Below are 14848 nucleotides of genomic sequence, written 5' to 3'. Positions count from 1 at the left end.
AACACACACACACTATCACTCACTCCTCTTCCTGCTTTGTCCTGGTCACTGGTACCAGCTTTATCTTATTCAGGACTTTGGTATGATCTTTGCTATATCTGTTGTCTCCATTCCCTGGTCCAGTCAGTCTCCAGGTTCTATTGATTTTTGCTTCAGTGGCTCTCATTGTTGGCTATCTTGTTCATTCCATGCATTACCTGGTTCAATCTTTCATTATCTCACACCTTGTTTACTGTTCACAGGGCCTAGTAGATCTCTGGATACCAGGTTTACCACTTTGCCAACATTGTAACCAAAGCCAACTCCATCAAGATGCTTGTATCATCATAGGTTTCCCAGTTCTGACACTTTGCACAGATCCCTATTTCGTACCACGTCAAATGTGGACACTAGCTTCCGTAGCTCTTGACCTAGTCTTAACTATCAAACTTCTCCTCATTCCTTAAAACCAGTGCACATGAGTCCATTTTCTTACTGTTCTCAGGAATATCTCATGCCCTTGCATATTTATTTTTTTCCCTGCTCTCCTTCTTTCCCTCTCTTGCCTATTTAAATCCTGCCTGGCCTTCTGAGAGATGGTTTCAGGTTCTGCTTCCTCTCTGCACCTGCCCTCAGTGATCTGGTTTCTCTGAACTCCTAACTGTCTCTGTCTTACAGTTTGTACCATACAGTTTACCACTTAGTTGTGTTTGCTTGTTCATTGCCTTTTCATTTGGTGTGTTACTCCTGTTTCCCCAGTTAGAATGTCAGCCTCATTCCTGAAGGAGCAGTTGTGCCACATCAGTCAGTATTCCCTGTTGTGCTTGCGCCCACAGGAGTAGCTCAGTCGCCACACTGCAGAGCTCTTCCCTAGGGGAAGAGGACCCCCTCCCAGTCTGCTCTGGGATCTTGTGTTAGGCTCAGAGGGAGGCTTGCAGCACCAAGTGCCTTTCCTCCTTTGAAAGAATCAACAGTTGAATGCTCTTACTTTTGGAAACGTGGAATAGGGTGAAGAAATCTTCCTGTGAGTTATAGCTTGAAAATAAAGATATTTAATATGTACTCAATTTATTTTCAGGCTGCGAAGATCTGCAACAACTTGCTGTTAGCTATTAGTATGATTGGAACCGCTGAAGCTATGAATCTGGGAATCAGGTTTGTTGAATAGTACATTTTCATATACTAACAGTTTTTATGAGCTTTCCGTTTTGATTTTCTGATGTTGAAAACAAATGTTCATGAGAGATAAATCAGTTGATCCAGGAACATTGTGAAAGTATTTCATTATTGAACTTTAATAGACTTTGCTTATTGGACGACCAATAGGACCCTGGAGAGCATGAATGCTCTCTGCCGTAAGCCATAAAATGTATTGTGCTTTATATTTGAAGTTACATTATCCTTTTTATATGGGAGCTCCATTTCTTCTATTATGTCGAAACGCAAGAGACACTTTTACTATAAAATTTAAACAATCTCTGGCAGTGTAGGACACATTTGTATAAAACACAGTTTTAATGTATAGTGAATTCAGGTGTTATGCTACCATGTGACTGGTTTTATGTATCTATTTTAAATATAGTCCCCAAAATCTACACTAAAAGGGTTCTTGGTTGTTTATTCTCAGGATAAACTGGATGGCATTCATAAAGCTGCAACTCGTATGCATAACTCTTTTCATTTTAACTTCCCTAGGGTTCTGTTACTTTACATTAAGGATATATCTTTTCATTGAAATAAAATGGCATTCATACTTTGCTGAAAGTGATTCAGGAATTCAGTTTTTCCTACAATGGTGATCATCCTTTAGAATGCTTAAGGTTAATGTCTTAATTTTAACCTTTAATCTTTTGGGTTAGGAATGCTACATATGATTAATCACCTAATTAATTTTTGGGGTGTTTTGCATTTCATGAATATAATAAATATACATTTCTTACTTTAGAAAATGCTTAATGAGAAAGATGCTTTTACTGAGGTGTTTTCTTCACACATCCCCAAACTGCTTGCCAAATATATCACAAATCAGAGTAGTGTTTCATACCATAGCTTTTGATGAAAGCAATAAAAAGAGCCAAAGTGCTTGAGATATTTTTTAAAACACAGTAATGGATTCACATTTCCTCTTAATTACCATATCAAGATGCTGTTGTTTTATTGAATTGCCCTTGTCTCAGATGTTAAACTGTCTTGACCTATTAAGTTGTCATGTTGTAATTGAGACAAGAGAGGAATTTGCTTTGCATCAGCGCTAATTGGTTTATCAATATCCTGTACCATTTACATTTTAAAATTGAATGTCTGTAAGATGGTAAGGCATATTTGTACAAAGCCTTAATAAAACTGGTGGTATATAAGAAGCTGTTCAGAGTGTTATGTCTGTAGTTTAGGCTATGGGTCGGTTACTAGTAACTTGTTTTTATGTTCATCCTCTAGATTAATTTTATGGAGGAGGAAAATGTAAATTTCTGGAACCAAAATTGCATACAAAATTAATTGGTGTTGACAGTAGGATTAGAGCATTAGTATGCATTTGCATCTTTAGAATTTTATTTTCATTTTTCTGGATATAAATGAGTATATAATAAAAAAAGTAAAAGCCTAGGTTATACTATACTGAAGTTTCCCTCTTTTTGCCAGTTTATTTTATATTCTGCTGCTTACTTTAAACGTCACTGGATCCGAATGTTCCTTAGGCATCCTCTAGCATTCCTCAAATAATTTTCCTAGCAAAAGTCTTATTAGATGATCATTCTAAAATGAAGTTTTCGTACAATAAGTGCTTATGGAAGTCTAACTCCAAAAGCCAGCTAATAAAGAATAGTATGAAAATCAGTTGAATCAAATGAATAAAATGTATACAATGAAATGTATACATTGGCTACTAGAGTAAGTTTATTATCAAAGAGAAAAGAAAGTGATAAAATTCCAAACAGCAATATTAAGAGCAGGAGCAATAAATAGATTTTCCCTTATTGTTGGCCTTGATCCACTATGACAAAAACAATATTTAGAAATATGAAACTTTCAATGTTTAATTTTCCCAAAACTCTATTATTGTTACTGATGTATATGTGTGTAAATGAAATATTTACACACACACACACACACACACACGTCTGAACACAAAGCAGGAACTCATTGTTTTTACTTAATGGTTACAATAATTTGTAAGTTTATGGTGCTCTACATTGTACTAATGAATTGCTTATTTTCATGACATTAGGATTTTATCGGTTTATCTTACAGAGATTCTCAGTGGTTTGAAAGTCCTAAAAATGATTGCTTCTGCTATTGTCTTTTCTCCATGGTTTACAGACATGGTTTAAAATGACAGGAATGTTCTCTAATAGAGTATAGAGAGCGGCCACGATTTATTGAGCATTGCAAGGTGAAAGAGAAAATTGGCATCAGCAAGCATAAATTCCCAAGTAGTAAATTCCCACAAAGTAGTAATAGCATCAAAGTGGTTCAGCCACATTTATATTCTGTTCACTCTGAAGTAAAAATTTTTTTAGAGAATTAATGTCAACATTTACAAATTGAGTTACCTATTCCCATGAAGTGATCGCTTCTGATTAATTTCATTCTCATAAGTCAGTGTCTTTTCTTGAACACTGACGTTTCCCTTTTATAAATAGAAGAATAAAACCTTATAGTTTTAAACTGTTGACCCTATGATCTTTTACAATGAGTGTTTATGGATATGAGTGAGATTTTTAAATGCTATAAAAAAGTAAAGCATAAAAAATACTGGTATACAACATATTTAGAAATTCTTTTTTACTAGAACTTTCTGCCTTCTAATTGGGCTCTATTTAGGACTCAGAACATAGTTTTATGGTACTGAAAGGGCCTTACTTGCGTTAGAGAGGTTTTATTCCCGTGCACCACATAAGAATAACGTTGTTAATACGAGTTTTGTTTTTTTGTTTTCATTTTTGTTCTGCCGGAAATTATGTTTTTTGTTTGGTTTGCTTTTTTTTTCAATATGGGTGGTATAACAAGTTGTATGCATTGCCAACAGGGCCCAGGCCTCTAGCAACAGCCATATTGTCTCCTTCCACCAAAAGAAGCTTAAAACAGTCAAACTTCTAGAAGGCCGTTCAAGATGAGAACTTTCCCACAAGCATAATTTTAGCTTCCTGGTTACTTCCCTAAGAAGGCGTTGCCGTTTCATTTAGGTGATGACTGAAACCTCTTAGTTGTATACCCTGATAGATATAACATATGGCAAAAGGTTTATAATAAAGGTTTGGCCAAATTTCTTATTAAACTGATAGGAGGCCATCATGTTGGCTGATTAAGTGACTACCCATATGACCCAGTGAGACTCAGGGCAGTGAGTGTGGGTGTCTGTTGATGACCACATCCCAGCTCTGCCACAGACTTAAGCTTTTCTCATCTGTAAAATGACAAAAATAATAGTATCTATCCACAGTAGCAGTAGTATCTGTTGTGAAGAGTAAATTAAGTCATCCATGTAAATCTTTTAAAACAGTGCCTGATACATAGTAGGTGCTCAATACATGGTAGTTATTGACGTGATGGTGGTGGTGGTTGGTATTTGAATTGAATTGTACGTTAATGTTTTTTTCTTTATAACACTTCTCACTGGCTAGCATTATATATTTATTTGTTTGTTTATTGTCTGTCTCCCCAACTAGAATGCAGGCTCTATGAGCTTTGTCTGCTCACCACTGTATCTTTTTTTTTTTAATAAATTTATTTATTTATTTTTGGCTGCATTGGGTCTTCGTTGCTGCACGCGGGCTTTCTCTAGTTGCGGAGAATGGGGGCTGCTCTTCGTTGAGGTGTTCAGGCTTCTCACTGTGGTGGCTTCTCATGTTGCGGAGCACAGGCTCTAGGTGTGCGGGCTTTAGTAGTTGTGGCACGTGGGCTCAGTAGTTGTGGCTCGTGGGCTCTAGAGCGCAGGCTCAGTAGTTGTGGTGCATGGGCTTAGTTGCTCTGTGGCATGTGGGATCTTCCTGGACCAGGTCTCGAACCCATGTCTCCTGCATTGGCAGGCGGATTCTTAACCACTGCGCCACCAGGGAAGTCCCTCACCACTTTATCTTAAGAACATCCCTGGCATGTAATAGGCACTCAATGAAGATTTGTCAGACGAATGAGGTGGGGGTCGGGGGGCTCTTCCCCTGCCTCAGGTAAACGTTACTGGGCAGGTGTCTTAACTGGCCCACTCCTGGAGGGCAGGCACAGCCTCTTCTTAGATGGCAGGTCTGCGTAGACATTGGTGAATAACGGAATGATTGATTTAAGTTGACATAGTCTTAGATGTTTCATTTCCAGATCGGTTCCTGTGATACAAACATCTCAGTTTAGGGACATTGTTTGCTTTGTTCTTACATAAAACCAGACAGTATAGATACTTACAGAGACTATAAGGTGAACAAACTTTTTTGGCCCTTAAAAGCCTTGGTTACAGTGAAGGCAAACACTTGGCTTCTCTTTAATTTTTCTCATAGTTTATGCATCATTTTTACTTCTCCCAAAAGTTCATTTAAAATTCTTGTGTTTTAAAGGTGAGTAGATTTGACACAGTGACGTTTATTTGAGTTGCGTTATATATGCAGTCAGAGCAATGAATTCATTCTCTTTATATCAGAGAACATTCCAGCAATTGTAAAGCCACATGCATGCATGCACACACTCTCGAACCACATCCAGTGGCAAGTTATTATGGGGACTGACAGACTGTCATCCTTTTGATGGCTTGAGCTGTATATCTCCTGAACAGCAATGGGGCTCTTATGCAGAAAGTATCATATGTTCCCAGCCAATTTACAGGGAAACAGCAATAACATTTTATCATGGTTGAGAGCCCAGTAGCTGCTTCCTATTAAACTTGCCCTTTCAGATACCTGTCTTGGATTAATTTGTTGATTTCAAATGAAACTCAGTCTTCTCCAGTGAAGCATGACGTTCTAGGATAGACTCCCTGAATGACAATTACTGTGTATTCTAGCTGGTTTCAGACCATTACAAGCCTTGGGCACAGTGGAAGACAGAGGACTTCAGTAACTGATTTTAATATCATGTCTAATTTTAACTGTCAGTTATATATATGCCAGTGAAAGAATCCTCAGAAAGATGAAATGCAAAACACTTCTAACTTGCTCTTTTTAATGATACACTTTGCTGTTGGGGGGTTGCGGAGGACTGGAGAGGGAGTAGCCATCTCCTAAAGAGAATCAGCATGGTGGGGAAGCATCAGATTTGAAAAGTGAGCACATAACAACTGCCACCTCATTTTTGTGTGTGCCCCTCAGGATGCTTCTAAATAGTAACATGTTCACCAAAAAAGGTTCCATAAATCAGCGCCAGTATTTTTCCTTGACATTCAAGAAAAATGAAATGTAGCGTTTTACAAAGGATAATAAGCTTTGCTCCCATTTTGGTGAGTATTAAAGACAGAGTATGAATTTCTTTAGCAATAAAGAGTGTTGTGAGGCACTGTTGAGTCTAACCTGGTAGGTTATAAGGAGGGGGAGTATCTCTGCTGCTTTGAATGTAATGAGCCATTTTAAAAGAAAATCTAAATTAGGACGCCTGAATTATATTCCAAATGGAAGGTAAAGACAGTGTTTTGGGGTCTTTAAAAATATCCCCTGCTCCTAGAGCACATTAGACATATACATTCTTGCATATTTGCGCTTAGACAATATATTTGCAGTTATAGCAAATTAACTGGTTGTTCATTTGTGATTTTACTTTTCACAGTTTTTGCCTAAGTGCATTGGCTTTATCTTTTCCTAAGTCATCTGTTACCATAGCATCCTGATAGGCTAATTATATTTGAAAGGGGAAAGGAAGCATCAGTAGCAAATTATACATGTAACAAACTTGGATCTTTATAAAAGAATGAATGAAACCATCAGGTTTCTTTCCAGCAGTGTACAGTTGAACAGAATGTATGACAGCTGATTTAGATGGAATCTTTATCTGTTATAATCTTTAGTAAAAACCGCTCATTATAACACGGGCTACCATGTGAGTTCATCTTCATGGCATGCCATATAGTATTCCTTGAACCACAACTTCTCCTTGAAAGCCTGATTACATAACAGTTGTATTATGTGGTAAGTCCATACACATCCTGGCTATTAGCCCTAGACCCTGCTCAAGCATTGGAAAAAGGTTTTACTGGTCATTCTATTCTGATCTGGAAATAGACAGACAATTTTGAACACACAAGTACTAAGCCACACCCCAAAATGCACAGTTCGTTTAATATTTACATGTGTCTCTGTTTAATCTTTTTTTTTTTTTAATTCTGGAAGGGATTGGTTTTAAGAAAAAGCAGAAAGTTTTATCTGAAACTTGATTCAAAGATACGTAGCAAAACTGTGCTTCCCAGGCTTCACTAAGATACTTGGAATAAAGTAATAGAGCATTTTAATTCTACTTTTTTTCTGGGTCCACATTGAACAGCCGTTTATGCCATCAGCTCAGTGATAGAACAAATGATGTTTCCGCTTGGGCAAGCTTTGTTTTATCAGGATCAGTAACCTTATCAGCAGTTGACCCAGAACTATAATGCATGTCTCTGAATAGATAGCATATGTCACAACTCGGTGCAGACTTGCTTCATAAGCAAGAATGTCTAATGAAGATTTAATAAATAAGGAAAAGTTTCCAGCAAGAAATGTCTTCTTTGATAACGATAACTTGCCTGAAGCTCATTTTACTGCTTGTGGTTCATCTCTTGCATTTATTCTCTCATAAGAGCTAAAGGAATAAACATACATATAAATGCATCCACATGGACTCCCATGATACATAATTTAACTGTCAGTATTTCTTTCTGAAATACATCACTTGTGAGTAAAGACTGTAGAATTTAGATGATCATCTTGGCTTAAGGTTCTGACGCGACACATAAATGCAATAATGTCCAAAAGACTAGAAAACCCATGTGTGTGGTAAACCAACAATACTTTTATGTAGTCGTATGTTATTTCTTAAAAGCTGGGTAGTGCAGAAGGTTTTCTCTCAGTGCAAAATGTCCTGGCTCAGAAATGTTTAATCACTAGCTTTTAATACCCTATAATTTAAGATTGGATTCTTCATTCTAGTCAGTCTGCTTAGATATTTGAAGACATATCATAAATGGAGAGAGAAGATGGAGCATCCTCACACATAAATAATCACACGTGACTTGTATATTTTGACATATAACACTTCTTTTCTTTGACCTTCTTTGACAGGTTAGGGCTTGACCCAAAACTCTTGGCTAAAATCCTAAATATGAGCTCAGGACGATGTTGGTCAAGTGACACCTATAATCCTGTACCTGGGGTGATGGATGGAGTTCCCTCGGCTAATAACTATCAGGGTGGATTCGGAACAACACTCATGGCTAAGGTATGGTAAATGCAGAGACTACCCAAGAGAGCGGGGAAATGTTGAGTGGTTTCGTTCTCCTTCCCTCCTTTCTCTCTCTCCCCACCTCAGCCTACCCCCACTTCTCCCCTCTCGTAACAAAGCATACGTCTATCCTAGAAGGCAAGATTACTAAACTAGTGACCCAGTCACTGGAAATTATTTAAAACTTAGCGTGGATAAAAACCTGTTATCTTGTTCATTTTTAATCCTGGCCTTTCAGATGAGAAGAATAGGCTGGGATTTTTCTTTTGTGCTTGGGTTTGTTTGTAATGTGAGCCGGTAAAATGTTGTTCTTCATCATAAATTTACATTAATTTACCAAGCCCTTAGAATGGAAGCAGTAATAAGCATTTACCGACGGTTAATAATGTAATGACATTGGATATACATATCACAAAAAGAGGACCTTTCGCATGATGCTAGATATCTAAATACATCTTCCTACTTTAAGAATATATACATTTATGTGTAAAGTCATTTGAAAAGCAAATTGTTGGCCTCCTCTCATTTGTGATCTCAACGTTAGAAAATACTTTTTAGACAAACGACTTGCAGATTTTGTGTAGAGCTTATTCCCTACCCCACTCCCCACACCCCTGCCATTTACTTTTTGACAGAAGTAATAATATGTACAGTTGTATACCGTATTCAGCTTACTCTCCTTCATTTCTCAGGATGTTTCATCCATTCTACTTCTCGGCTGTGCCTCGAATTCACCCACTTGCCCTCTCTACCACTACCAGTACCCTGGCTGAACCTTGTTTAGATTCGACAACATCTGCCCTTAACTGGTCTCCTGGCCTTTCATTCTCATCTTCTTCTCCAGTTCATTTTCTATGGTAAAGAGTGGACTTCCTAAAATGTAAAACCCTGATTATGTCATCTCTCCTGTTAAGTCTCTTTCATGGTTTCCAGTTACTTGTAGATTAAAGTCCATCTCTGCACATTGTCTTAAAGGCCTTTGCTCTCCTCACCAGCTCATTTCTGCCTTCCCACCCGCCTCTGCTTCAGCCACACTGAACTCGTTTGGCCTCTTGTCCCTTCTCCCTGGCAGCCCTCGACGCCTGCTCTTCCCTCAGCCTGCCTCTTCCTTCCTTGCCCCTCCAGCCAGACCCCTGGCGCATTGTTGGCTCTCTTTAAATATTTATTGGATGAAGCAATGTTTGAAACTATGTTTCTTATTTTGTAGTTTTATTTCTCCTCGTGTTTCATTTAAGAAAATATTTATTTTTATGCCGATCTGTACCTTGTATTTAGGTTTGCGTATCCTCCACACAGGCTTTTGTAAGTTGTGCTGTGTTGCTTTTGTTGCAAACAGAAAGTAGCTCCTTAAGTGGACTGTTTTCACAAAGCTGCAGGGTCGTTTATTAGGGCACACAGAAGAGTGAAAGAATCGCATTTATGCCCAGTTTGCTTTATGTACATGTATGAAGTGAGTTGTGACCTGTTAGCTTATTTGGTTCCTACAATACTGCTAATGTCTCCAACAGAGGAAGCAGCTAACAAGTAACGTGTAAGCAGTGCTGGCTTTATTTGGGGACTCTCCTCTACGTCACACCTTTACTTCCATCATTTTCTCCAGTGTCCCTGCCCAGGAAGAATCTGCTCCTGTTGAGGTCCTTTAAAATTATTTTCTTGATAATAAAAGGTAGCATAAGACAGTACAGTAGTAAAACATATGGACATTCCTGTTCTCTTTTGCTCTTTATAAGTTGTCATTTCCCTTATAAAGAGCAGGATTTCTGAATTTTGCTTAAAATGAAAGCATTTAGAAAGGAACTTAAAAAACGCTTTCATCACTTCAGATAGCTGTTAGCAAAACATACCATAACTAATTAGACTTGTGTACAGAAATTGATAGAGATTAAAGAAGTCCCCAACAGTGCTACATTGATTAAAGCAATCATACCTGCTTGGGCAGATCAGGCCTTTACTTACTAGGAGATATTTTGCTCAACTACCATTAGATCTCATTGTGTTGGGGGAGATGATGTTAATGTGTCCTTGAAGTAGAGGCTTATACATTTATTTCTAGGTCTTTTTTTTTTTTTTTGCCGTACGCAGGCTTCTCACTGTTGTGGCCTCTCCCATCGCAGAGCACAGGCTCCGGATGCGCAGGCTCAGCAGCCATGGCTCATGGGCCCAGCCGCTCCGCGGCATGTGGGATCTTCCCACACCGGGGCACGAACCCGTGTCCCCTGCATCGGCAGGCGGACTCCCAACCACTGCGCCACCAGGGAAGCCCTATTTCTAGGTCTTAACATCATAAAATTCTAATATATTGTGTGTATATAATCAGAACATAATCAATACAAAAACTAGATCTTTCTTCTAAACCCCACAACCTAGAAGTCTGTTTCTGATGGCCACTAAGGAACAAATTATGGAAAATTATGACCACTCTTATTACTCACCCAGTGTACCTGTGTCCTTGTAATACGAAACGATTTGGTCCTCCATTAATTTGTTGAAACCTTTTGCAATTGTTTTGTATTTTTTTCCTGAACCACCCACTGAGCTCATGAATTCATAAATATTTTTATTTGATTAGTGAAGTGGGGTGTTTGTTTATTTTAAATTATATGTTACAAGCTTCAAAGGATACCTTCTTTTCTAACATTTCAGGATTGACAAGCCACTTAGGATTTTATAGACTAAATCACCTTTCCTTTTTTAGAATGTCCACCCTTTAAGGTAGCAGCCACCAAAGCTATTTTAGCTTCCCCTTTTTGGTTTTATTAGCTCTTATTTGGGATATTTACTTGCCCCTTTGAAAACCTCTAATAGCCTTTTCTTCTCAATAGCACTGTCTTCTCCTCGATATGTTGTGTTTACTCTACGTTCTTATATTCTAGTTATACTACTAGGTTAAAAATTATAGGCAGTCTTTCTATGTAGATTTTCTGTCATTTTTAAATAAATGCATCTTGCAGATGTGCAGCAAAATGATGTTGACAAAAGAGGCTTATCTGCTTGTCTGGGTATAAGCAATAATGTAGCTGTCCACATTTGTGAAGTGTGTGGGTAATAATTAAACTTGGTTTTTAGTGGAAGCTATAGAAGACTTTAAGGTTAAGTAGATTTTCCAGATCTGTGGGTTTACATGTGAAAATTCTACAAGTAAGCACAAAATACTGTTAACACCTATAGCATCATAGATATCCAAGAGGCTAGAGATTTAATCCATTCTTTAAACTTGGCTTATTTTTCCCTTGAATCATTTCCTCCTTTGAGTGGATGGTATCAGTCTACTCCGTTATCAAGGGTGTTCCTCAAAGAATACAAATAGGCCTCATCTTGCTTCTTGTCTTCCTCTTTCATGGCTTGCTGGCTTTTCCATTGGTGGAGGAAATGAAGATGGTAATGGTAAGAAGGAAGTCTTGGTTTTGCCACTTGTTTGCAGCACTTATTTAATCACAAGTGAAATGTGGGGAATATTGTTTCAGTTAACCATGCCTCCATTGTCTTCCATCTACCCCTAGATATTTCAAGGTTGGACAAGATTCCATTCTTATAGTAGAGGATACCATTAACTACAGTTTAACTATAAAAGATTCATAATGTTAACTTTTGTCTATTCTTAAACAATAGACAATAATAAGTTTTCCAAAACTCTCTGAATGAAACATTAGCTCTCAGAGATGTTAAAGTGTTGTTGTGAAGCTGATTGTCTGTTGCACTTGAAAGAAAATCCAGCTTCGTCTCCAGACATCATAAAGCTTCCGTGTTGCACCTCTGCCATCCCCAGTCTCATTTCCCTCCCCAGCCCCTTGCTTATTCTAGTTCAGCCTCATTGGCCTTCTTACTGTTTCTTGAGCATCCAAGCCATGCCCCCCCCAGGGGGCCTTTCCCTTGCTCTTCCACCCACCTGAAACTCTCTTCCCCCAGCTCTCCAAAGAACTCACTGCCCCCTCACATTCAGATCTTAGGTCAAGTGTCTTTGCCTCGGGAGGTCTTCCCTAAACATCTCATCAATCAGAACTCTCTTCCTTCCACCCCACCCCTTGCTATATATGACTTTCTGACCCCTTACCCTGCTTTATTTCTCTTCAGAGCACTTGTCATTGTCTGGAAGTTTAGTATTTGTTTTACTGTCTATCTTACACGCTGGATAGTAAGTTCCTGAGAACAGTGACTTGGTTTTATTATCATGACTGCATATCACCAGGACTTAGAACAGTGCCCAGCACACAGCAGTTGTTAAATATGTGTTGACTTAAGAGATTGAATGGATATTTTCATCATTGATAATTTCATCATGCTTAATTTCATAATGGGGTTTGTCTTAGGCTTACAGGCTTGTGTAGATTTGAAAAAGCATTTCTCTGTGGGATCTCACCTGGATAGGAACACCTGGCCGAAGTCAAAACAAAACAGATAGGTTTTGTGGAGGGTGGAGGAGTGGAGAGGCCACTCAGAAATCAAGGTTTCTCTCTGGAGCAGTTTTGCAGCTATAAGAAAGGGCGTATAAAAAATATATATATAACTTAACATCGTGCTTGTAAGTATCTTATTTTTTCAGGCTTCATTTTTTCTTCTTTGAAACCCAAGCATTAGGAGCCACAGTTCTGAAGTGAGCCTTAACTACCAACCTCAATGTATTCCCTCCGCCCTTGTTTGACTTAGGATCTGGGATTAGCACAAGACTCTGCTACCAGCACGAAGAGCCCAATCCTTCTGGGCAGTCAGGCCCATCAGATCTACAGGATGATGTGTGCGAAGGGCTACTCCAAAAAAGACTTCTCATCCGTGTTCCAGTTTCTACGAGAGGAGGAGACGTTCTGAGTTTGCCCTTTGGCTGTGGACACTGTTGGGAACCAAACTCTATCTTGGAGCCTCTTATAGCTCACTCCACAAGTAAATGGGCTTAATCAAAGGTCACCTGTCTGCTTTTGTTTGTCTAGTTTACAATAAACCCTGGGATTTTTCACCCATTTTTAACTGCTTATTCTTTTTACCTATTTAGCAAACACACATTATCTGAATTTTTTTTTTTTCCTGCAAGCCACTGATGGTCTCTGCTAGCTAGCTGATTGACCTTTTTCAGAAGTTTGATTCCTGAGCATCATTAGCTAAAATATTGCCTACTTCAATCAGGATATTGTTTACTCCACTTTACAAATAAAACCAGTTTTTTTTTTCCACAGGATAAAACCTCTCCTGGAGGAAAGAAAAGAAATGGGTGTGAGGAAAGGAGTTAGAGAAAGGGGAAGTATAGTGAATTACTCCCTGTGTCCCTCAGAAAGTTTGCCCTGTTAACCCAGTGGTGGTATTCTTGCATTCTGAGGTTACTGGTTTATTTTCCAGGACTTGATAAAGCAAGAGAACTCCTTGCCGCATGCTGTGTAATTTGGACTCTGTTACATTACCGTGGTGTGCCGCTCTTGTAACGACTCCCAATACTCAGCAAACTTATTTTTTATATTTTTGCTTCCTTGTACATTCTTACTACATATTTTTTGACTTCAAAAGAATGACATCCTTAGAACTGTTTCAGAGCCTACGATGATATGTGCTTTAGATAATTATTATATTATCCTAAATATAACCATATTATTTTGAATTCAAATAAATTTCTATGCTGATACTTTCTTGGAGTTTTTGTGTCTTCCTAACCATTTGGTGAACAGTCAGATGATCTGACAAACTGGTGTTGCAGACTAATGGGGAAAGGATGAGAAGGAAGGGAAGGGAGGGGGGAGGTCGAGAGGAACCGAGTGTGAACTGACCGGTGGCCAGCCCTCATCCTACTGCTCTGCCTGCATCCTTAACAAGAATTTGTTTCAGTGTTTTCTGGGTTGTGGGTGCTGTAGGAATTTGGCCTGCAATAAATGAAATATGTCCCAGTAGGGAGCATAGTCACCACTTTCCTCACCACAGCCCCTAGAAATACTTCAGGCGATAGGCCTAGATACCAGATTTAGCAGAAGGACTGCTATGTCCATCATTTTCGTGGTGATCAAAAATTCCAGGCATTAGTATAAGTGCTGGGGCTGCAGTGATAAGCAAAACAGATAAAATCCTGCCCTTGTAGACCATAAATTCTGGTGTCTCGCATGTGTGTGTGTGAGGAGGTGTGACAGACAAGAAATAAATGTTTAATGTGTATGTCAGGTAATAATCAGGACTAAAAGGAGAAATAAAGCAGGGTAAGGGGGATGGATGGGGAGTCCTGGGGTATTTTATTAGGGTGGTAAGGGAAGTTATCTTTGTAAGGTGGCATTTGAGCAGAGATAGGAAGGAAGTGAGGGAACAAGCCATGTAGATATCTGGGGAAAGAACACTGTAGGCATAGGGAACAGAAAGTACAAAGGCATTGAGGTAGGATAATACTAGATATGAGGACCAACGAGGCTGTTAGTGAAGTGTCATAAAATGAGGGAGGCCAGATCGTGTAGGACCTTGGAGGCCATGTTAGGATGTTGGCTTTTATTCTGAGTGAAACAGGCAGTGTGTCAGTTAC

General features: G+C 38.7%; 1 protein-coding gene across 1 annotated transcript in view; it reads left to right on the top strand.

The window, feature by feature from the left end:
- HIBADH (3-hydroxyisobutyrate dehydrogenase) overlaps positions 1–13972 on the top strand; it is a 105698-nt gene extending 91726 nt beyond the window's left edge. The window contains exons 6-8 of the mRNA XM_024755091.1: positions 1058–1134; positions 8208–8364; positions 13012–13972. Of these exons, the coding sequence (XP_024610859.1) occupies positions 1058–1134; positions 8208–8364; positions 13012–13170 (393 nt within the window). The 3' untranslated portion in view covers positions 13171–13972. The remainder of the gene's footprint in view (positions 1–1057; positions 1135–8207; positions 8365–13011) is intronic.
- The last annotated feature ends 876 nt before the right edge of the window (positions 13973–14848 follow it).

Source organism: Neophocaena asiaeorientalis, unplaced genomic scaffold (genome assembly GCF_003031525.2).
Source record: "Neophocaena asiaeorientalis asiaeorientalis breed wild unplaced genomic scaffold, Neophocaena_asiaeorientalis_V1.1 scaffold36, whole genome shotgun sequence".
NCBI lineage: Eukaryota > Metazoa > Chordata > Mammalia > Artiodactyla > Phocoenidae > Neophocaena > Neophocaena asiaeorientalis.
Note: the sequence above shows the minus strand (reverse complement) of the source record. Positions and strands in the feature narration are given on the sequence as shown.